The sequence below is a fragment of the Physeter macrocephalus genome, chromosome 8 (assembly GCF_002837175.3).
Source record: "Physeter macrocephalus isolate SW-GA chromosome 8, ASM283717v5, whole genome shotgun sequence".
Classification (NCBI taxonomy): Eukaryota; Metazoa; Chordata; class Mammalia; order Artiodactyla; family Physeteridae; genus Physeter; species Physeter macrocephalus.
The window spans coordinates 96388084-96410484 of NC_041221.1; the positions used below are offsets into that span (position 1 = coordinate 96388084).

At 41.0% G+C, this 22401-nt stretch overlaps 1 protein-coding gene across 1 annotated transcript in view; it reads right to left on the minus strand.

Moving 5' to 3' along the window:
* Positions 1-3078: 3078 nt before the first annotated feature.
* LIX1 (limb and CNS expressed 1) overlaps positions 3079-22401 on the minus strand; it is a 50920-nt gene continuing 31597 nt past the window's right edge. The window contains exons 3-8 of the mRNA XM_007119456.3: positions 18572-18712; positions 15570-15665; positions 8122-8199; positions 5542-6407; positions 4356-4391; positions 3079-3107 (exon numbers count right to left, since the gene is read on the minus strand). Of these exons, the coding sequence (XP_007119518.1) occupies positions 6120-6407; positions 8122-8199; positions 15570-15665; positions 18572-18712 (603 nt within the window). The 3' untranslated portion in view covers positions 3079-3107; positions 4356-4391; positions 5542-6119. The remainder of the gene's footprint in view (positions 3108-4355; positions 4392-5541; positions 6408-8121; positions 8200-15569; positions 15666-18571; positions 18713-22401) is intronic.

Genomic DNA, 22401 nt, shown 5'->3' on the forward strand with positions numbered 1-22401 from the left:
GCTAAGTATTAGGCCTTACAGTCAAGATACTGAAATAAACTAGTCATTTCAGGATGGCAAGGTGCTTTCTGCTGACAAAAGAGACTGACTCTTTTTTCTCTGACAAAAGACTCCATTCCCAAGGAGAAGTTTGTGACAGAAATGTCTTTGGCAAAGACAGCACCCTTGAGCATTGTCAGAGCATGTTATTAGTTTCCCAAGGTGACTAATTTTTAAAGAAGACAACAATTATTTGAGGTTATGAATTCTATCTTCATAAAAATAGAATTCTATGTCCCTCTGTGGTCATACCTCCTGTGGAACATGAGAACACAGGAATTTCTGTGTAGGGGGAGGAACAACATGATGGTTAGCACATAATACATAAATTTATTTCAGATTTGGGAAGGACTCCTGACTGGTTTGAGAGCTTACATTGGAGTGGAAGGAGCAGTGAATGGGGAAAAATTTAACTCTGTCACCAGTCCTAAGTCTAGTTTTCTTAGCAGCGTTCCTATTGCTTGAATAGGTTTTTCCTCATGTCAGCTTTCTTGGTCTATTCTTAGTATGAAAAGTCCAGGATACTCTAGAGTAATTTTGCTCTGAAATTAGTAAGGTGAGATTTCTTTGGTTGCAAAGTGTGTGATCCACTCAGGTAGAGTAAGTGAATTTACTGAAGGGTGCTTGGGCCAGCAGCTCTCACGGTTTCCTCGTGGGCCTCATGCTGTCACCTTTGACTTGTGTTTCTGCCTCTTCTTGCATCTGCTCTCCACACCAACCACCTCTCCTCTTTCTACTGACCAGCTTCCTCTGCTGACTCATCATTCCTACTTCCTCATCACTTCAGCCTGCACAGCGCTCATGAACATGACCCTTCCAACTTCAGCTCCCAACTTGAACTGCCAAATTCCTTCCATGTTTCTTAGTTCACATTCCTGAGGCGGACAGACTGATCAGTCCAGTTTGTAGTTTTGAGCCAGATTACCCAGAATCACTGGCTAGCTATGGGACATCCATGATCAAGATGGGGCAATGCCATGTGGAGCCAAATGAGAACACCAAAGAAGCAGGAAACTTTAGGGGTATGGGTGACTACAATAATGCAGTCCTGTTTCATGTGCTTGTGTCTTTCCCCACAGGACCTGCAAAGTGGCTTAGCAGCTGCCATTTTTAGGTCATCCAATGTTCCTGTTTCTAGTGATACCAATTCTTAGAAATTTTCAAAGTGTTTGTAGGAAAGGCAGGAGAAAAGCACTTCTTCAGTAAGTCAGCAAGTAGAAGAAACCATGATCAGAAGAAGCAACAAGTGATGGCAGGGGGTGGGGTATTATCAAGCTAAATCTTGGGGTGGGGGGCAAAGAGAAAATAAGGGGACTATTTGGAGAACCAGTTTGAGACTAAGGAATATGCCCCCAGGAGGTAGGTCCTCAATAATATGCCCTAGACCCCACAGCTGCCCCTTATTCTATTCTCCCCTGCCCACAACCTAGAGCATATTAGGTCCCATAAATCAATATTTAAGGTACCCTATTGTTTATACAAGCTAGTCTAGGAAACTGGCCACCATTTATGACCTTGCTCCTATAGAAGAATGCATCCTCAGGATTGAACAACTAACTGACTTACAAATGGACTTGTGACACATAATTGCTGCTAACAATTGGGAACTGCCTATAAATACATAGCAATCTGGGACTTTCACTTGGAAACCAACAATCACTAGAGAATCAACAGCTCACAGGAAGAAGCTTCTGCTTCCCTTTCCCACAACCTGCTTTGCTCCAACGAAGAAAGTGCTACCAGGGTTTAAGTCAGGTGTTTTTTGTTTTTTTTTTGCGGTACGCGGGCCTCTCACTGCTGTGGCCTCTCCTGTTGCGGAGCACAGGCTCCGGACGCGCAGGCTCAGCGGCCATGGCTCACGGGTCCAGCCGCTCTGCGGCATGTGGGATATTCCCGGACCAGGGCACGAACCCGCGTCCCCTGCATCGGCAGGCGGGCTCTCAACCACTGTGCCACCAGGGAAGACCTAGTCAGGTTTAAAGAAGTGACTTTAACCATGAGCTAATAGAGATTTTCATGGTTTCTAGTAAAAGGATTAAAAGTAATTCCAAATGTTGGAGCCAAAGTGATAAAAAGAGTGGGAGCTCTTTGGGGAGAGAAAAGGCAGCTATATCTCTGCCCCTTCTGCTTCTGTCTAGCTTCCAGGAGGGTAAAGAGGCAACCTTTCCCTCTCCCCTTTATGCCTTTCTGTGCACTCTCTGCCAAGAGGCTAGTTATATCAGAAGGCCAGGGCTGTGCTGCCTACTAAAGAATGTGCTAGGTAGCTCGAGGCCAAAAGAACTCAAATTTAAGTGTGATCAGAAACACCTGGTGTTGTGGTGAATAATCCAGACTCTCTCCTGGAATGTGGCCAGCAGGTCTGGGTGTGGCCTGGGAACTTGTACTTTTAAAGGATGATTCTAGGGCAGTTAGTATATCATGTTTGTGAAAGAAAGCCTGGACCCTGGAGCAGAATCTGGCTCTCCTGCTAAGGTGTGTGTGTGTTTATGCGCATACAGGCACGCTTGCTCTGCTTTAGTTCTGGGCTCCAGGAAAGCCTCTTGCTCAAGCAAAAGGTTTTGCTCCTACCTAAATCAGAAGAGCTCAACATTTTGAATTTGGAGCCAATGCCAAGTTAAGTAACAGCTCCCACTAGTTAGGCCACAGACCTCTGAGCCAGAACTTCCTGGGTAGAGCAGTGGTTCTCAACCTTGTTGTACATTCGAACTACCTGGGGAGCTTTAAAAAATACTGATGCCTGGGTCCCACTTCCAGAAAGTCTGATTTCATTGGTCTGGATGCAGTCTGGACAGTTAGGATCTTTTAAAGCTCTTTGGATATTTCTAATGGGCAGCCAAAGAAAACCACTGTAGTAGGGAAAATATTTTCATTTTCCTGGAACCTTGGCTAAAAACAATCTCAATATTCGTTCTTTAACATGGTGGACACCATAGAAGAAAGACTGATATTTGCATTTCTGCAACGTAAAACAAAACACCAACAATATATAATAGATAATGTCTTGAATAGTGCTTACCTGTAAACATAGTCAGGATAATAAAAATATTCTTAGTCTGGCTTCTTTTGTCCTTTGGCAAGAAAGAAAGGCATGGCATGATATAACTGAGAACTCTCTGAAGCATTTCAGAGATAAAGTCAACTACAACAGGACTCCTGCCTTCAAAAGCTTTCCCTGAAGAAACCAAAAGGTGTTAAACCTTTATGTTTTCTCTTTTTCCTGAGACCTAGCTGACCAGATTCATCGTTGATGTAGGTACAGCATTTCAGGAATATCTATGGCTTGATTCTTTTCATTTTCTAGAAATAGGTGAATGAATTTAACAGCAAACATATCAATGGACTATATCTTTTGAACAAATGGACAACCAAATTCTGATCATTAGAGGAACAATGACTTTATTAAATCTGTAATATTCTAACATGTTCACACAAATTTAGTGACTACTTTGCTTCAAGCTGTTTTTTTCATAACAATCTGGTGTATTGGGGTTTTGTGAGAATTAAACTATCTCTTGTCAAAATACAGTGCAATTCTGTATTTAATGATGATGACATTTATCTTAGAGATAGGTTAATGGGACGATGTCTGAGTTAGTTGGATCCCTGCTGAAAAGCTTAAGAAACTGTAAGTATGTGCTCAAAATTAAGAGTTCTAAACTGGGGATCCTTGGACAGAGCAATCTATGGATTTTGGGGAGGTCCACATACGCTCTGAAACAGTTTGTGTAATTTTGAATATATATGCTTCGTTCTGTTTTCCTAGGAGAAGGTCCATAGCTTCTATCAGATTTTCAAAGGGTTTATAACCACAAAAGGTTAAGACACATAGCTCCATATATTTAAATAGAGAATCCTCCACTCTAGGCCCCTTCAACACAGTGTGCTATTGAGAACAAGATATAGAAATTGAAAAATAATAATAACCTACTTTGCTGTTCAACCCTACTCTTCTCAGGGCCAGGATTATAGACATTTATGTGATGTACTGACAGCCATTAGGTCTTAGCTGAAACTGATTTGCGACAAATGAGCATCAAAGGGAGAAGCAGTGGCAAAGATTCTGACTTTTGCTTCTTTTGCTGAAACTTCTCTACCATTGCAGGAAGAGTAGGCAGTTTTGACCAGCCAGGAAAAGCTGATAGTGGCCACGACAGAACCTCTGCTTTCAGTGTACAGAATGGGTACAGTTTTCTAATTGCAGGGCAGAGAATACATTTAATATTTTCCCAGCTGATTCCTGTTCCTGCATCTAATTAGATGTGTCAGCTTGAGGTGGTCATTGTTAAAGGCTGCAAATGCAGTACAGATGTACCTACCTTTAATCACACCCAACATGGGAAGTTGTGGCTTTTCTGAAATGATAAAGAGTAATGACTTTATGAAAAAACTACTTTAAATAGGAAGTAATTTAATTTTAAAATTTATTCAAATTATAAATATTAATTCTAATTCCTATTCGGAAATTTCTTCTAGGTGACGTTTAGCCTCATTATGGGGAGAAATGTGATTTTTTTTTAAAACAATATTTTAAATAAAATTTATCTAATATTATATAACATTACTTTTTCAAGACATTTGAGTAGAGCAGATATACAGCTAAATTTTCCCCTGATGTGAAAAATATGATGTATGAAGTTAATTTTTTATTAACAAGGCTAATTCCAAAATATATGCTCAGTATATAGTACTCAGTATACAGTTTTATGGGGATTCAAGAAGTGACAATTAGCACTGTAGATATTTAGATATGAAGCTAAAGTCACATTTTTGTAAACGTTAATGTAATTATAATGGTTTTAGCTTTCATGAAACTTAATGTGCATTTGCCTAAACAAGAAGAAAAAGAAACCTTATTTAAAATTGAGAAAACTGTTTTCTTAAATTTGAATTATTGGAGTAAATGCAAGATAATCCTTTCCATGTTAAAAATAGGGAAATACTTGTAAGTGTTTAAAATTAACACTGCTGCCGTTCTTAAATCTGAGTGACCAGGAGCCATCTAAAAATTGGTTTGTATTTCCTTTTGGTTTTCTAATCTGTTGATTGATCCGAGCCATTTTGAAAAAGAGATGGCAATGTTTTATCCCTTCTTTAAAGAAGATTCCAGTAATTTAAACTGAAAAATGACACTACATCTGAGCTACTAATTCCTTTTCTCTAATGCATGAGAAACAAATCAAATGTGAATATAAGCATTGTTAAATGCTAATGATTTTTCAAAATGTTTTAACCTTTGAAAAGTCAGTAACTTTCTCCATTATAGATATATGACTGAGGTGGCAGAAATAAAAATAAATCAATTAATCTATTTGCAGATTAAAAATGCATATGACTGATTGCAGGACTCATAAGAATTGGATATTAATTCTTCTTGAGGAATACAAGTAAGGGTACTATCCTGGGTGACATTTATCCCCATATGGAAGAGTGGATTGAAAAAAAATTTTATTACTATGACATTTTAAGCCACATTACATTTATATAGTATTTTCATACTATTACCAGTTCAAAATCTTTGATAGTGGGATGTCCAGATAAAATCCTCACTGAAGTTTTGGATTACACCTAGTAGAGTGTAAGTGATCTTGTAGCTTACAAAGCTTAGGAAGAAACTCTGACCCCTGGATATTTTTTAAAAGAATCCATATTGTTTATTTAATCCCAAGTATTTTTTAATTGCTATCATGCTATTTTCCCCAGTCCTGGCTGGTGTTCTTTTCGGGGATGCTACATTGACCCATTCTTTTAAACAACATATATAATCTAGCAAGGCACATGTCAACAAGGCTTCAGGTTGAAGCCAGGCCTGGAAAATATTTTTCAAGCAATCCTGTCTCCAACCTTTCAGTCTGAGGTGGAACTATTGAGAGTGTGATGGGAAAATTGCATTGAGTGACATGTTGGGTCCTGTAAGGGTCCTGCTACTCTGAGATTCTATGAATGGAATGGGTGGGGAGAATTAGTACAGCCTTCAGGCAGCATCTATAGCTGCTAAAGCCTCTGATGACCTCCTTTAATGAGCTTCCTAATGTTACAGTCCGGCCTCTGCCTGCCTTGGGGGCAGCTGGGACTTGGCCTTGTTAGTGATAGCTGCAAAGGGCCGTGAGGCTCAACTGATCATCACTGGGTGAGGAAGTGTCAGGATCACTGTAGATCTGAGTCAGGGCTAAACTCAGGATTTCTTTCTTTTCTTTGTAAAAACGTAGCTCTTGTCCTGCTTTCCTGGCTTCCTCCAACTCCCTCAGGGCCATTCGTAGCTCTTGGGAGAGAATTCCTGGTGACTCCCGCTCCTTCATGATCCAGTCCAGGGCCATGTGGCTGCGCATCTTTTCATCTAGGGAATACTGGGAATAGTAGGAGATGACTTCCTGGGAGCCAAGAAACAAAGTCCAGAGTGTCAGTAAAGAGCAACAAAGGTACCTGGGCTCATGGCCTTCTGACGCCTCGTTTCCTGTGCCTCCACTACCCCCAACACACCCCCAGGGGTTCTACCAATAACCAAACCTCTCTGATGTTCACAAACCGAAGCCAAATCTCAGGACATACCTCTTAAAGGACATAGAGGGCTAAGCTGGTACACAAAGTAGGGTCACTCCAGGTTGAATCAAAACACTACCACCAGGAATGACCCAATAATGTTCACAGAACAGAGCTCTGACCTTGCTAGAAAATATGTCTTCCTTTGAAAATGCATTCCTATAACAATTGGTATGAACATTATCTCATTCACTGAACTCTTCTGCTCAGCATTATCTCCTTTGGCAAGATAGAGAGGGAAACAATTATATGGAAGGATTCGGACAGAACTGGGTTTGGTCACACCCATTGCAGAAAGCAGGGAGCTTTGAATTAGGACAAGACTTAGACACCAGGAGAATCAACTTCCTAACTGCTATGTTGTTAGCATAAGGAAGATGACAGACTGAATGGCTCACAGAAACTATGGGAAGAACTTTAAAAATGTATTATGGAATATAGGTATTATCATCATTGATATCATAATGGTACTTTCATGTACATTGTCTCTCACTTTCTCTAAATAATTAAAAATTTGTCACTATCTGTCAATTCTCATGTTTAAAATTTGCCAATACATTGTAACATCATGTATAAGTTTGATGGATGCACTTTAAGAAGATCTTGTGGAGTGGATGCACTGTTTACTTTTATTTTCAAGAACATATGGTATTTATTTATGACCTTAACAAATTAAAAACAATCATGGAAAAGTGTTTAGAACCAACCCGGCATATTTCAAAGGCTTTTTATTAAATCAAAGGAAAAGAAAAAACCAGCCAAAGCCATTGTCAGCTACTCATTTCTTTTCCATCTTTGACATTTTGAAAGCCAGGCTTTCTAAGCAAAGAACAACTAAAAACTCCTGGGGCTGCAGAGCATGGAAAACTCTTACATCCACCCTCATATTGCTGACTAGTAGAGGCTCTGTTTCTCATACAAATTCCTGTTAGCAAATTCTCAAAACGAACTACCATCTTCGAAGTCTAACGGGGTAGGTGAGAACCATTCAGTGCATGGGAGAGGGGTTGTCTTTGCTAAAAAAGGGAGAAGGGTGCTTTTTATAGGTAGCAAAGAAATAGTAAGACCCTGTCTCTGAAAAATAAAGAAGAAACTTCCAAGCCAAAAAACGGGAGTGACTGAAATACCAGGTTGTCCACCTTTACAATCATTTCTGTTGTCCCTTAAGGACATTTGGTGGGGATGAGAAAAATCCTCCTGCTACACAACCAACTCTACCTGTTCTCAGTGAGGAGATTCTGAAGCAGTGCAGACTCACATTTCTTTCTGCCTTGAAGAGTGGGAGAGGGCACACATTCCAAGCAGGCAGGACAGGTGCATAGAGTAGATTCAGTATCTGACTTAGAAACTAAGTCTGTCTTAATGATCCCTTCATTCTGGCATTCAGTACAGGTATCTAAATCAGGCCTATGCCCAGCCAACATTTTTCTCAGTGTGCATTTTTGGTCAGTCCCTGATGCAACTGGACAGATACCTATCCTGGAAGATGACAAGCCGTCTGTTCAGTCCATACAACGCAAACCTGTTTTTATTGGAAAATCTCACCTGTCGGGAACACTTTGTTTCACGAAGGGCTTTTAGGCTTCCATTCCAGTGCAATAGTTGGAAAATGGTCATGAGCTCCTATAAAACCCAAATACCTGTCATTAGTCTCAAAGCAGAAATGTGAAGGAAAGTGCCTCAGTGATTGCTGAGCAGGGCATAACTCTGATCCCCAACTGTATTGGGGGAAATAGAATATACAGTACTGTCAGAACACTTTGAGACTTTTCAAATACCACAGTCCTAGGCTTTTGGAGCATTTTTCCTTCCCTCCCCTGCTATTTGGCACAAATTATTAAATAATTGACAAATACCTTTCAACATTACAAATACATATGGTCTAACAATTATACACCGAAGAAATTATGTAAATATACCAGCACAACTTAGAATAATGTACAGGCAAGGCTATTCATTGCATCACTTTTTAAAATTGCCCAAGACTGGGAATATTTTAAATGTTCATTTTGAAAGGAATGGTTAAACAAAATATCATCCTAAAGTGTAGCAGAATACGGCACCCCCAAATATGCCACTTGGGTATATTGATTATTTTGAGCTGTAAATACTTAAAAAACTGCAAAGAGGCTTTCTCTGAACTCCCCTTATCTGCCTAAAGACAGATCCTCCAAAAGGAACACAATTGTCATAAATCCCCTCCCCAAGAGTTGCATCAACCAGGGAAGATTGACTCTTATCACAGAAGTAGAAACTAAAGTCCATTCCACACCCAGACAAACTTTGTCACAAACTATCATAGCTCCCATCTATTCTTCTAAGGGCCCATTCAACTTTCTTAAAGATTATTTAAGGCCTGAGAGGCCTATATCCCCTCTCCCCTTTCCTTATTAAGATGGTATTCAATCCTGAATTCTAAGCCACCTTGTGGAGCTACTCATTTTTCCCTGGGTACTTCTCACATATACATGAAGTATACTTCTGTTTTTCTCTTCTTCATCTGTCTTTTATTACAGGGGCCTCAGCTAAGAACTCAGAAGGGCAGAAGGGAAATGATTCTTCCTCCCTACAATACATTCATCCTACCAAATACGCTGCAATCACAAAGCATGAGAAGGCTGTCTAGTTCTAATATAAAGAGTCTCTATGAGGTGTTGTTAAGTTAAAAGCAAAGTGTCCAACATGTACACTGTGTGCTACTATTTGATTAAAAAGAATAGGAGATGCCTATAAATATTTGCTTATAAACGCCTAGAAGAGTTCTGGCAAGATACAAAAGAATCTGGTAACATGAGTTGCCTCTGGGGAGAAAAAAGGAGGGAGACCTTTCTCTGACATTCTTTGCGCCTTTTGAATCATGTGACAATATTACGTATTAAGGAAAATAATTTAAATATAATGGACAAACTACAGAAACTGTTAAAAACCCCTAAGTTTATAAATTCCGTCAGGAAAATGCCTTAAAATATGGACAATAAGGTTGAACTGACATTAAAACTCACCCATAGTTTTCACATTCAATGGCTAGGGCAGAGCACAGCATTAAGCCTTTCTATCAGCATCATCCTTTCCCTGCATGATACCCAGGGCAAGCTAATGTGTATTCAGCATACTGAATATTTTATTTTCCTAATTGTATTAGGATTCGCAGTCTTCCATTGAAGTTACCTGCATTTTTTTTTCTTTTTTGACCAGAGAAACATCTACTGTGGATTAGTAGTACAAACCACAACCACATAATTATTAGAAAATAACAATACAATTAAGGAACTTCCTGGTCATGAAACTAGTTATGAAAACTTAACATTTAGACAGATGTCTTATGCCCATTCAAAAAAAGTGGACTTTTATTGTCTTTACGTCTGCTTGCTCTGGAAAACTGCGAAAATCAGGAGACACAAAGTCACTCTGAGATTCCAGTTATCTTAAAATTATGAGGTAAAATTTAAAGTGATAAGATCATCAGAAAAAAATAGCACTATTCTCACGTCTAAAACTGTCATTAGAATGTAATGCTTTTCTTCTTTTCAGTTTGGGATATAGTTTGGGATTTTGTGTATGTACTACTGCATAGTAAGCACCCCAAGAGCCCACAGAGACCTTAGTAAGAGCAAAACCATGTGTTTCCATTAATTAAAATATGACATAGACACGAGCTGAGCGACACCTCCTGCCCCAAACACTGACCCCACTGTCTGCCCAGGGTCCTAGGTCCAGTGTCTGCGTAACCCACCCCTCTTATGCTAATTTGGAAAAGTGAGAGTGGTTTGTTCCATAACCAAATCTTGCCTAATCTGGATCTTACCACTATGCTTCTTATCAAAGTAACCCCAGTAACTGAGGAAGATAAATTTGTGCTGCCTTTCTTACCGTACCCTTAAGCCTACTCAGTGAATGCTTTGCAGCCATAAAAATGAATAGGAATGCTCTTTTGGTTCTGATATGGAATAGTCTCTACCGTGTTACAGGAGGGATGATATTTACAAATAAGACATTTTGTTTTATGTTTTATCTTAAGACTCCACTTAAATTTTGTATTCTATTGTTTGCGCATTTTTTTTAAAGAAGAAAATAAATACGACTCCACTCCTTTCCCCACCCTGCAATCTTCATGTAAAGCTGACAACCCAGAAAGATATACTGAGTTTATTCTGTGGCTTCCAATAGCCCTCTTGGCATTGTCCTTGCATCCTTGTGGCCCAGTTTGAGAAACAACCTATTGCCAACAGAGCTCTTAATTCCATCCTCTGACAATTGTTGCCTTAGTAATATATTTTTCTTCCAATGTCCTCTCAGCTCTTATTCTTATCTGTAAGCCCCCCATCCAGATAAACTTCTTTCATGCCACTCAGCAGTCCTCCTAAGACTTCAGAACCCACAATTCTGTGAACAGAACCAGAAATCTTTCCCATGTGCCTTGGCAACATACATCTCTCAAAAACTTCCCCACAGAGACCTGAACTGTTTCTGCCTGCAAGAAGAGGATCATCCTCCTCCTCACCCCCCAAATTTCTATTCTATCACCAAGCAGTTTTTCCCTCTGCAGTAATACAACTGCTTCTTCTTCATTGTTGCTCTTGTTCCTAAAATCCCCCAGGAAAGATAACCTTCTGTCTGCCTTCTTACTTTATGTCCTGATCTAGTTCTTGCTCTCCTGTCTGGAGATATGACTCTCACCATCGTCATATAAAGTATATTGAAATATTTCCACATTCTTCCTGTCCCACTTCTTTACTTCCCCTCATATGACCAAGTTCACTATCTTCAGATCTTCCTGAAGCTGTACGAGTCCTGGGCTCAACCCCAGGAAATCCTTGTGTGCTGCACATTGATTCCATTGGATATCCTTGCATTATGGCAGACTGGCAAGGAGAGGGTAGCCAGGGACTTGCTGTGAGGATTCGTTTCATCGTTTCACCATGACTCTTCACTGTCTGGTCTTCACAGCCTCCTTTTCTACCTGTCGAAGCCCTATCACTTTGAAGGAAGTCTGTTTGGTGATCTACCTGTCCTGCTCCTTCCTCACTGAAGTCTTTGTACTGTGTTTGTTACGTGGGCTGATCTAGAAGCCTGGGTCAACTGGGTGGGCTGACAGATAAACAAGAAGCTGGCCTAGAGGTGGGGCTGGGACGAGGGTGAGGTGAGTCTAGCAAGATTTAAGGTACATCATACAAGTTCAGGGTCTTTTATTTAAAATTCTGTCTTTATTTAAAATTTGGATGTTTTGTTTGTTATGAATTTTTGCACATTTATTTTGAGTTTTTAAAATACTGTATTATAATATTATTTGCCTTGATAACTGAATTTTTTGACACTCCTTTAAATTTTGTACCTGAGTTCAATGCCTAACTCTTCTTACCCTAGTCTGGGCCCTTCTGGGGATTTGTCTCAGGGACAAGGCTGGCTTGACGAGCTTGTGATCTGTGCAGTCACAGAGGCTCTGAGCTTGGTTTAGTGCTCCGCTGTCTTGAAATTCTTAGTAATTTTTGAATAAAAGGCCCTGAACTTTCATTCTGCACTGGCCCCATAAATTATGTAGCCAGTCCCCTTCAGCAAAGTAAATTTAAAATCCAATGGTGAATCAAGCCCCGCGTTTTCTTTCTCTTCAAGGAAATTGCAGTTGTAGCTTTCATTCTACAGCTTTTCTGGTTCATTTTGTCATTCATTAAATTTAAACCAACAACAAATGGGCTCTGTCCTCACAGTGCTTCCTGGTGTTGCCTCCTATGAGAAACAATGTTTGGCCTCCCAGCTACTCCCCGGGCAGAAAATGTACACTGCTTCTCTCTGGAACTCTGTCTGGGAGACTGGCTTGGTTCTGTGATTCATCAGAAATAAGAAAAACAAACAGTGTAAATGGAGAACTTGAAAAACAGGTGGGCACAATCTCCCCACCCAAGAGAATAGATTTAAGAGGAAATTTGTTTATGGGATGAGGTTTTAAAAGGCGACCTGGAGAATTTAGCAAAGATGTAAATAAACAACTCATCTTTGGACTGCATTAGGCTTCAGAATAAATATATTAACCAGCTTCAGTCAAAGTCTGCCTTGAATCTGACCTTGACAAGACCCAGTGGCCATCCCACCCCCCAAACATCAGGCAGTTTTCTCTATGGTGAGGGGCAAGGCTACCTTAAACAGGCATCCCAGCCTCCCTCCCACGAAGTGAAGGTAAGCAGAAGCATATATCATGTTTCCTCTGAGCGCTGCCTCCTTGATGGCCCCCCTGAAAGCCTGCAGGCAGTCAGGAGACACCAGTCTTGTTTTTATACGGTATAGTCATCCATAGCTAGATACAAACACACATCTATTACCCACCAGGGGTACTGAATTGCTGTGTTGACTGCAAACAGCCCAGGTCTGTGGTCAATTCCCATTATGTGCAGAAACAAGTTGATGCATTTAACCCAGGCCACCAAGGAATGTGCAGGAACCCAGCAGGCAACCTGGAGCTGGCGGAAGAAGAGGTACGTGCTTCATGGCCCTCCTCCTGGGTTGCCAGAATCCCTACTGGGAGGAGGGAGTTTGGATTTTTCCTGCCCTCACATCTTCCTCTTCCTTTGTCCCTCATCCAGCACCCAGCCTCCATTATGAGAATTTATGAAGCATTTCCACAGTATGATTCAAATTATTATTTCATGTATTTAAATACCTTACTACACAGACCACACAGAAAACATGCAGCCCGTAGCAAGGCAATTAAAGTATTACTAAAAGATGGTTGAGTACAGCCTTTCATAGTACTTGGACAGAATTTTAAGAATTTAAAAAAAAAATCTTGCCTTCCCTATATTTGGCAGACTAACCCACTGTGTTAAAAAATCATTCTTGATTTTTCTGAAAACAGCTACTAAATCCTATACAAGCTATTATGTACTGGGCCAGGCAACATTCATTGTATAATAAAAGAAGTACAATATTCTTCTGTCAGGGTTGAGGGGGGAGGAATTAACATAAATGAGATTCTTCCTTGGGGAATCACCATGCTAAATGTTTTATAAATGTCATATTATATACGCCCCACAAAAAGTCTACACAATGGGCATCATGATGCTTATTTTGTAGATGGGAAAACTGAGTCTCAGAATGGTTGAGCTCACAGTTGCCAAGTGGTAACACAGGCTTTACATGTAGGTCTGTATGGTTTTTTAAAGTTTGTGTCCCTTCTCTTGTGTCATGCTCTTCCCTTTTATTTTTTTTCTCTGTTTGACTTTAGATTGTTATGGAAGATTAAAAAAAAAAAAAAACAAAAAAACCCTTGACAGTTCCACTCTTTTATTCTATAGCAAGGGCCCTGAAACATTTAATGCAGGGGAGCTACCTTGTCCTCATGTAAAGCCTTTAGGTTAGATAAAGTTGTCAAGGGAATCCATCTGGTAGCCTCTGGCATTTCAAATGAAGCAGTCCTTCTTCAGAAATATATATAATAACAGTTGTCAGCTTTCACTGAGCATTAACCATATGCCAGGAACTGTTCTGGACTTTCTATGTGGTCCGATTTAGTCTTCACAATGGCACAGTGAGGTAGCACCACTACTATTATTGCTACTATTATTCTTCCTGATTTACATATAAATGAGGAAACAGATTTAGAGATGAGCAGCTGAGCCCACTCCCAAGCCTGGGCTCAGAACCACTGAGCTGCTGCATGCCCCTGTCTACACCAGAAGGTGAACTTCAAGGTCTCTTCCAAACCAAGACAAGCAACATCAAAGGTCAGGGAGACCACAACCGCTTAAGGAGAAACCTGGATGACTGAGATCTTCCTAGGGCAGGGTGAATCAAATGAGAGAGTGATGAGGAAAATTACTGGTTTTTAAAAATGGGCAGGTGGGACATATCCACCTGAGAAGTGGCTATGCCATTGTAGTCAGGAAAAGAGTTTGAAAGGTACCAAAGATGGTATTTGGAAGGTGGTGGCTTCAGGGCTCAGCTGTAACACCACTGTAAATTATACCATGATGAACATTTGTGTCCATAAAACTTTATAGTCTGATTACTTCTTGGAATCTAACCTAAAAAAATAGAAATCTTGGCGGGTAAAGTCTCCTCGTTATAACATTGCATATTGATTCCTACTGGCATTGATGTATATGGATGGTCAACTGTATTCAAGTTTAATTTTTTAGAGAGTACACTTTTCATTCTCAATAACTTCTGAAGTTTTGTCTGCCCAGCCCAATATAGGATAATAGGAGTGTGAACTCAGAAATCAGACTGCCTGGGTCTGAACCGTGGCTGTGCCATTTGCTAAGCTGTATGACACACTTCCTTCAATGAAGACATGGGGATAAGAAATACTCACATGTTTATTGTGAGGGTTAAATTATGGTAAGATTTGTTAAATGCTTAGCACAGTGCCAAAGTAAGCATCCAATGAGCGTTAGCTATTATTATTCTTATTGCTATTAATATAATTATTTAATTTGCAAATAACAGGTAATATAGTTCCTCAGCTCTATTATTGCTTGTCAGCAGTGGTATGAAAAGGGTTACAGATTGCTAAATGTTTTGATTTAGTTAACAATAGGAGATGGCAGATCTTGTTTAACAAAAATACCATAACTGAGGGGAAAATTGTTTAATATACATTGCAGGCACCTTTTCATCCATGACTTCTGAAAATTAAGAACCAAATGGTCACAACCAACACTTCAAACTGTTTGATTTGGTTTAAGGGGGAGCTTTATACTGAAAAGCTGGTAAAATGTTAATAGGGTCATAAGACTGTAATGTTCCCCGCCTGTTTCTTAGCTTAAGTCTTTTACTTTCCTTTAAGAAAGCAAAGATTGTGCCTGTTTGCTTTTTTGTTTTAGCCTCCTGAGGCGTGGCTAAAAGGGAGCACAGTGCTGGATTCTAGGAGGGTTAAATTATAATGACCAAAACAAAAAAAGAGTAGATTATTGGGACGGGGGGCTGTTAGTGATGAGTGGCATTCCCCCAGGCTTCTGGGGGTTGTGTAGCAAAACAAATATGTGGAAGGAAGCAGGTACCTGAAATTCCAGCATCGTCTTCCCCATGTTTGACTCCAGCATGTAGTGGTAGGCTCCAATGCTGGTGCTGGGGTCGTCCGCGTCATCCAAAGTGCCCTTGGGAAGTAAGCAGAAAAGGAAAATATCATGGGTTTTTCCTCCTCTTCTTTGGGTGGTCATGAATTAATTCTGTGGCCTCACAGTGAGCCTTCTATTGTCCTAACCCTTCAGGGGTGCATCCTACAACACTACAACCATCTCCAGTTGATTTGGGATAAAATCCTGTCACCATCACTCATAGTTAAGAGGATTTTGTAATCAATTTGAATCTAGCTTTTGATTAGAATGTTAACTGATTATATACTCAAAAAGAATAATTATCCCAAAGCAGAAATTCCTGTATCTCTCCACAGAGTTTTTGTTTGTGGTGGCATTAATGTTTGAGCAGTTTCTCACCCAGGCTGCTTTCATCCATTATCGAAATCTTGAAATGCTGACTTGCTCCGTAAGATTCCAATGATCACCAAGCAAATTATGTAACTAACAGGGAAAAAATCTCCACTTGTATGGACCATTCATATTTTACCACCATGATTCTTTATTTTTATTATTTTTTAAATTTTTATTTATTTTGGGCTGCGTTGGGCGTTTGTTGCTGCATGCGGGCTTTCTGTAGTTGCGGTGAGCAGGGGCTACTCCTCGTTGAGGTGCACGGGCTTCTCATTGCGGGGGCTTCTCTTGTTGCGGAGCACGGGCTCTAGGAGCGTGGGCTTCAGTAGTTGTGGCACGCGGGCTCAGTAGTTGTGGCACGCGGGCTCAGTAGTGGTGGCTCACGGGCTCTAGAGCGCAGGCTCAGTAGTTGTGGTGCACGGGCTTAGTTGCTCCGCGGCATGTGGGATCTTCCCGGATCAGAGCTTGAACCTGTGTGCCCTGCATCGGCAGGCGGATTCTTAACCACTGTGCCACCAGGGAAGCCCCCACCATGATTCTTAATGGGAGCTTTTCATAATATGCTGGTGTTCGGCCTGGAGACATGGATTTGGGTTTACAGTTTTTCACTTTTGGACCACTTAATCTTTAGGAAACAAGGTGGGTGGGTGATGGGAAGAAATGAAATTCCCCTTCAGTTTGGTTAGGGGGAGTGGCATTAAAAAAGCTGACATGAACTCAGGAATGGCATTGGGACCTGCGCTTCAATATCCCATGGCCTTGGATTCCTGGGAAGGTGGGCAACAGCTTTGTGAGACTGAACAAACAACTGCCAGCATCAGATAGCAGCAAATTTATAGCTTTTGAATGCAATAACATTAACACACTACTGCTGAAATATTTATGTTGGCTTTTTAAATATCCCAGAGGAAATCCATCCAGAAGCCTGCAAACCATATATATTCTCCTTCCTTAGAAATTTCCATGAAAAAATGATAAATTACATTTACACTGAGGGCACCTCCCTGCTCCTGAGTAAATTCCACACATATAAATCAGGCATCATTTTCCTAACTTCTCTTCCTCAAAGGCACTTGAAATTTACAGGGCAGGAAAATAAACGCTCCCTTTCATCCTCAGAGCAGATATAGACCAGAGCTCCCTGAGGTCTCTCTGCCAGGACAACCACTCTCTGTCCCCGCCTCTCCCCTTATCTCTCTTCTGCATGATAAGAGCATTTATGAGGGGGAATAGCAGCAAAAAGGTCACAGCTAGTGTGATAATGTCACCTTCATTACCAGTAGCTTCTCCAGAATGACAGAACCTTTATAGTCAGATTAAGGGAATCAGAGAATGAAAATCTCAGATGGCGTTGATCCGTGCTAAAGGCAAAGCTAGGAGGTGGCTAATCCCTTTGGTAATGCCAAATTTCTGCACTTGAAGGACACACAGGGCGACACCTGCCCCAGTTGAGACCCAAGGTTTCCTCCATGGTTAAAATGGTTTATAATTTGGAGGTACGAGGATAAGGAGCACCAAAAATTCATGGGGCAAATCATCTACTGTACTGCCGAGAAAATGACCTATCTAAATTTCTAAGACAGAGTTTTTGGCTCTCAAAGCACTTCGTATTTAATTACATCCATCACAGAGATTTCCAAAGCTCTCTGAAAAAAGTAGTTGATATTAAGCATGATAATTCTAACAGCTAACAAATATTGGGCATACGGCTTTTCCCATATTGAAGCAGTCAGTGTTTCCTTAAAAACATAGATTGCAGGACCTCACGCTGGCTGGGGAATTGGCACTTTTAATAAGCACTTCATATAATTTTTATGATTCGTCAAGTTTGGGAAAAATTGAGCTTCTTTATCTCTAGGTTAAAGCAGTATTCAATGGCATGCATTCTCAGGCCCTAAAAGAATCTGTGCTCCTCAAACAGCAAACATTCCAATAAACAAATCAAGGTGGATAATTTGATCCACCTTGATTTAAAGCTTGATTAATTGTGATTAATCCAGGGAGGCTAAAGAATATTACTGAGACATGGAATAGGGAGCCAGCTCCAATATTATGATTTCCAGTCCAAGTGTTCTTTCTGCTGAAAATTAATGATTTAATGGGTTAAAAATAAAACCTGCACAATTCTTTTTTTAAAAATTAATTTATTTATTTTTGGCTGCGTTGGGTCTTCGTTGCTGCACGTGGGCTTCCTCTAGTTGCAGCAAGCGGCGGGCTACTCTTCGTTGCAGTGCGCAGGCTTCTCACTGCAGTGGCTTCTCTTGTTGCAGAGCACAGGCTCTAGGCACGGGGGCTTCAGTAGTTGTGGCACGTGGGCTCAGTAGTTGTGGTGCGCGGGCTCAGTAGTTGTGGCGCATGGGCTTAGTTGCTCCGCGGCATGTGGGATCTTCCCGGGCCAGGGATTGAGCCCGTGTCCCCTGCATTGGAAGGTGGATTCTTAACCACTGCGCCACCAGGGAAGCCCAAAACCTGCACAATTCTTAAAGAACTTATTCACATTAGCATCTCCCAAGATTCAAATGGCTCCGTACTCTCAGTATAGCCAGCTTTTCCCTTCCCTGGTGGGTACTCACACTAGTGGAGGCAACTGCTTCCTGCACACTCTCCATAATGAATTCCTTGGTGATCCTGCGAGAGGGCAGCTCATTGAAGAGGGAGTTGATTAGGGCCACTTTAGCTGCATCGCGTCTGGCCTCAGCTCTACTTAAGCAGCACTTAAGAAGGGAAGGAGAAAAGGAGTCATTAAAGAATTCAGCATCTCACCATTTCGCCCCATCTCAATGGGTCTCTGGACATTTCTATTTATACATTTACTGTCTGCAGCTATTCCTCCATACCCATGGCTAATCCCCTGAAGATCATGCAAATTTTCTTTCAGCCCTAGAGTCCAGGCAAATGTCTTGGTTAGTCTTCAAATGTTTTTGTCTTATTTCACAGTTGTTGAATGTCTACTATGCACCAGATGCTTTCATACTCTGTTAATAAATAATAACAAAAAAAATAATGGCTACTATTCTGTGCTAGGTGGTTACATTCATTATCAGGGCCTTCCTCAAATCCTTATTCCAGAGAGAAAAAAAGGAAGGAAGGAAGGAAAATGGGAGACACTTTTAACACAATAATTAAAAACACAGGTTCTGAAGTCAGACTCCTTGGGTTCAGATCCCAACACTGGGACTTACTAGCTGAAAGACTGTGGACAAATTAGTCTTTCTGTGCCTCAATTTCCTCCTCTGTAAATGGGAATAATAGTAGTCCCTGTGTCACAGGGTTCAAGATAGGCTCAATTAGTTAATACAGAGAAAGCAGTGAGAATACCCAGCACACGGCCACACTCTATGAGAACATCTCAGGCTTATACTTTTTAACCTTCAGGTTAGGACAAAGGGGCTGCTGTCAAAATCTACTGTTTTTGCTTTTCCAGAATTTATTCCTCACCCTCCTTCTAATAATAGTCCCCCGATTTTCTTGAGGACCACCTTTTCTACCTTGCTCTCAATCCACGCAGTTTGGGTGGGACAGGAAGTTTGGCTTTCCTGAAGTTAGGGGCCATAGGCAGCCTATGAGTAGTAACTCACACAAAAAAATTCATTTTTCCCCAATTTAATACTGCTCTCCATCCTCTTAGCCTGGCCTCCTGTGGCTCACATGGGTCTGCTCAATTTAACCCGATTCTTTTCTGTCCCCTCTGTCTCTTTTCTTACCAACTTCTCTTATTCAAGTTCTGGTTTGGTGTGGACCCTGGGTCCAGATAGAGGATGAAGCCCTATGAGAACTGCACTGCCCCTGGAGATCACACACGTTGGAGGACCCCAGGGTGTGATGGCTCTCTCCTACAGGCTCCTGGGAACTAAGGTCCTAGATCTTACTCCAGGACTCCTAGTGGGAAACAAGCCCCAGGAAGAGAAGCCCAGGCCTGGGTCGTGGTCAACAGGGTGGCCAGACACCCTTTCCTCAGCCACTCAGTGACTGTGAGACCTGGGCTGCCTGTTCTTTGGAGCTTATTTCCTCACTGAGCAAATGGGAAGGCTAGGCTCTCTGGTCTCCAAGGTGCCCACTACCTAGAATGCAAGATTCTCAGAATCAGTAGTGCTTGGTTACTGACGTCAAAGAAGAGGGAAAGTACCAAAGACCCCACTTCATTTTGCAGTTTTGTGCCTCAAGGGCTTCATAGCACCACTGGGAGAAAGCCAAACCCTTCCAGTTTGCTTTTAGCACATTCCTGCCTCTACCTCATCTGCCCCATGCTGACCATCCCTGCACTGATCCAAGAACACTCCAAACTCATGCGCTCATGTCCTCCAGAGGCCACCTCTCCTCTCCATCTCCACAGACCCAGTATGAGTCCCCTGAGGTCAGGCCCTGGCCCCCTCTGATATGCCCCCTGTGACCTCCCTAGAACAGTTGTCACTATTAGTGCAATGATCCTGTACTTGACTATGGATTACTTCTTCTTGCCCTTCCTCCAAACTCCAGGCCTGGGAAGTGCCCCTTATATACTTCTTGAGCATACTCCAGAGTGCTTACTCCCAGGGTCAGTTCTTGGAATGCTCATGTATGGTTAGTACGTGGGCAAAGTAATGACAAGACTTCTGAAATGGTAGGAACATGACACCAAGAAGGACGGAAAAAACATGTGTCAGGAGCCTAACAGAACAATTAAAGGCAGCTATTTTAACTTAAACAACACAAAGAGATTTGCAATATTTCCTTTAAATGAAGAATGGAGCTAAATTTCTAAATATGTATGTGAAAGGTGGTTTGGGCTTTTTCTCCTTAGTGTTGAATGACAAGCTAGAAGGCTTTGGGGTAGCTTCAGACAGCAGCGCCCTTCAAGGTTTAGACCTTTCTCAAGGTTTAGGCCACCTGCATTAAACCAGGGTTGGGGGGATCGGAGGAGTTAGGCAGATAGATTGTCTTTGCATTATGGACTTGGCTGGGAATTTACAGGACATTGAGTTCTGAGTCAGCAGTCTAACTGAAGCTTGGGTGCCACCTCTTCCAGGAAGCCTTCCCTGACCAGTTCCAACTGCAGGCTGGAAGGACCAGCATCCATAAGAGGGACACACCACACTATTGTATAATTGTCTACTAGTGCTCTGCCCACCGACCCGAGACTGTGAGCAACTTAAGGGCAGAGTCTGTGACTTAATCATCTCTGCATCTTTGCACCTGCAACATAGTTTGTTGAATGAATAACTGAATGCAGCCTAGGAAATTCAAACACAGGTCACTAATGTGCCTGACAAAATATTCAAGAAATCCTCTTAAAGAAGAGAATTCAAGATATATACTTATTACTTTAAAAAGTCCCATTTCAATATACGCTTTATAGTATTCATAACCCAGTAACATAAAAATATACTAATATGTGAATTTCAGAGGGAAAATTGGCCATTAAGTTCAGACACTCTGAGAGTACTATTTTTGCCTGAGTGTAGGATATGTTTATTATTCTTTGGAAAATCAGTTCCCTGTTAAAAAGCAAACAAAGTTTTTGCAAATATTACCTGACATCTGTAAAAGCAGCTCATTTTAACAGGAATTTGCTGTATGTAATCTATAATAATGCCATTGGGGTTTTAGAATTTAGAGAATTAGATTCAGATCTGGGCACTCTTAAGAAACTTTATGTAACTTTCTATCTAAATAATAGCTATTTAAACCATCTTTCATAGAGAGAGACCTAGTAAACACTACTTAGATAAAAGAAGCTATCTATTTTAAATAAGACCAGCTAAGTACTAGATCAAAGGCGCCACATACATTTACAACCAAATGGCACTGCTTCTGAGATCAAAGTGCTGCAGGGCTGAGAGAACAGAAAGAGCCTCTACCCAGAAAGCATGGAAGAGGGCTATGAGACTTAACCAGTTTCAAGATTTTAAAGCAGACACATGTCTTTGCTTATTTTATTGTTTCAATGTACAGGATCTTTGGTTAAAATGGGGGAGAAAGTGTACCAATTAATAAGTACATAAAATAAAATAAATTCTGAGCCATCAAAGGCTTTTCTTGCTATTGTTTTTTGCATTTTTGAAAGACAAGTACTTCAAAATGTCTATAATGTTAACCAGCCGCTCTCTTTTAAATTTTGGAGCTACAAATCCAAGCCAGTAAAGCTGTATATTTTTCTTTAGGGATCTTTTAATGGGAACTCTCGAACCATAAGGACCTGTGCTTGGACAAGAAATTTAGCTAAAAGCAATCTACTTGGCAAATCTAAATCAGAGTGTGGATTCTGCTGTAAGAACAGGCACTGTTAGAGTTACCATCAAACAGTGGGAAATGCTGCAAGAAAATAAAATATGGTAAGTGACAGGACGTTTTATTGATGTGTCCAAACTGGTCGTCAAAGACATCAGTTGGGGAGTGAATGAAGTATGATGTTATTTCAAAGCAA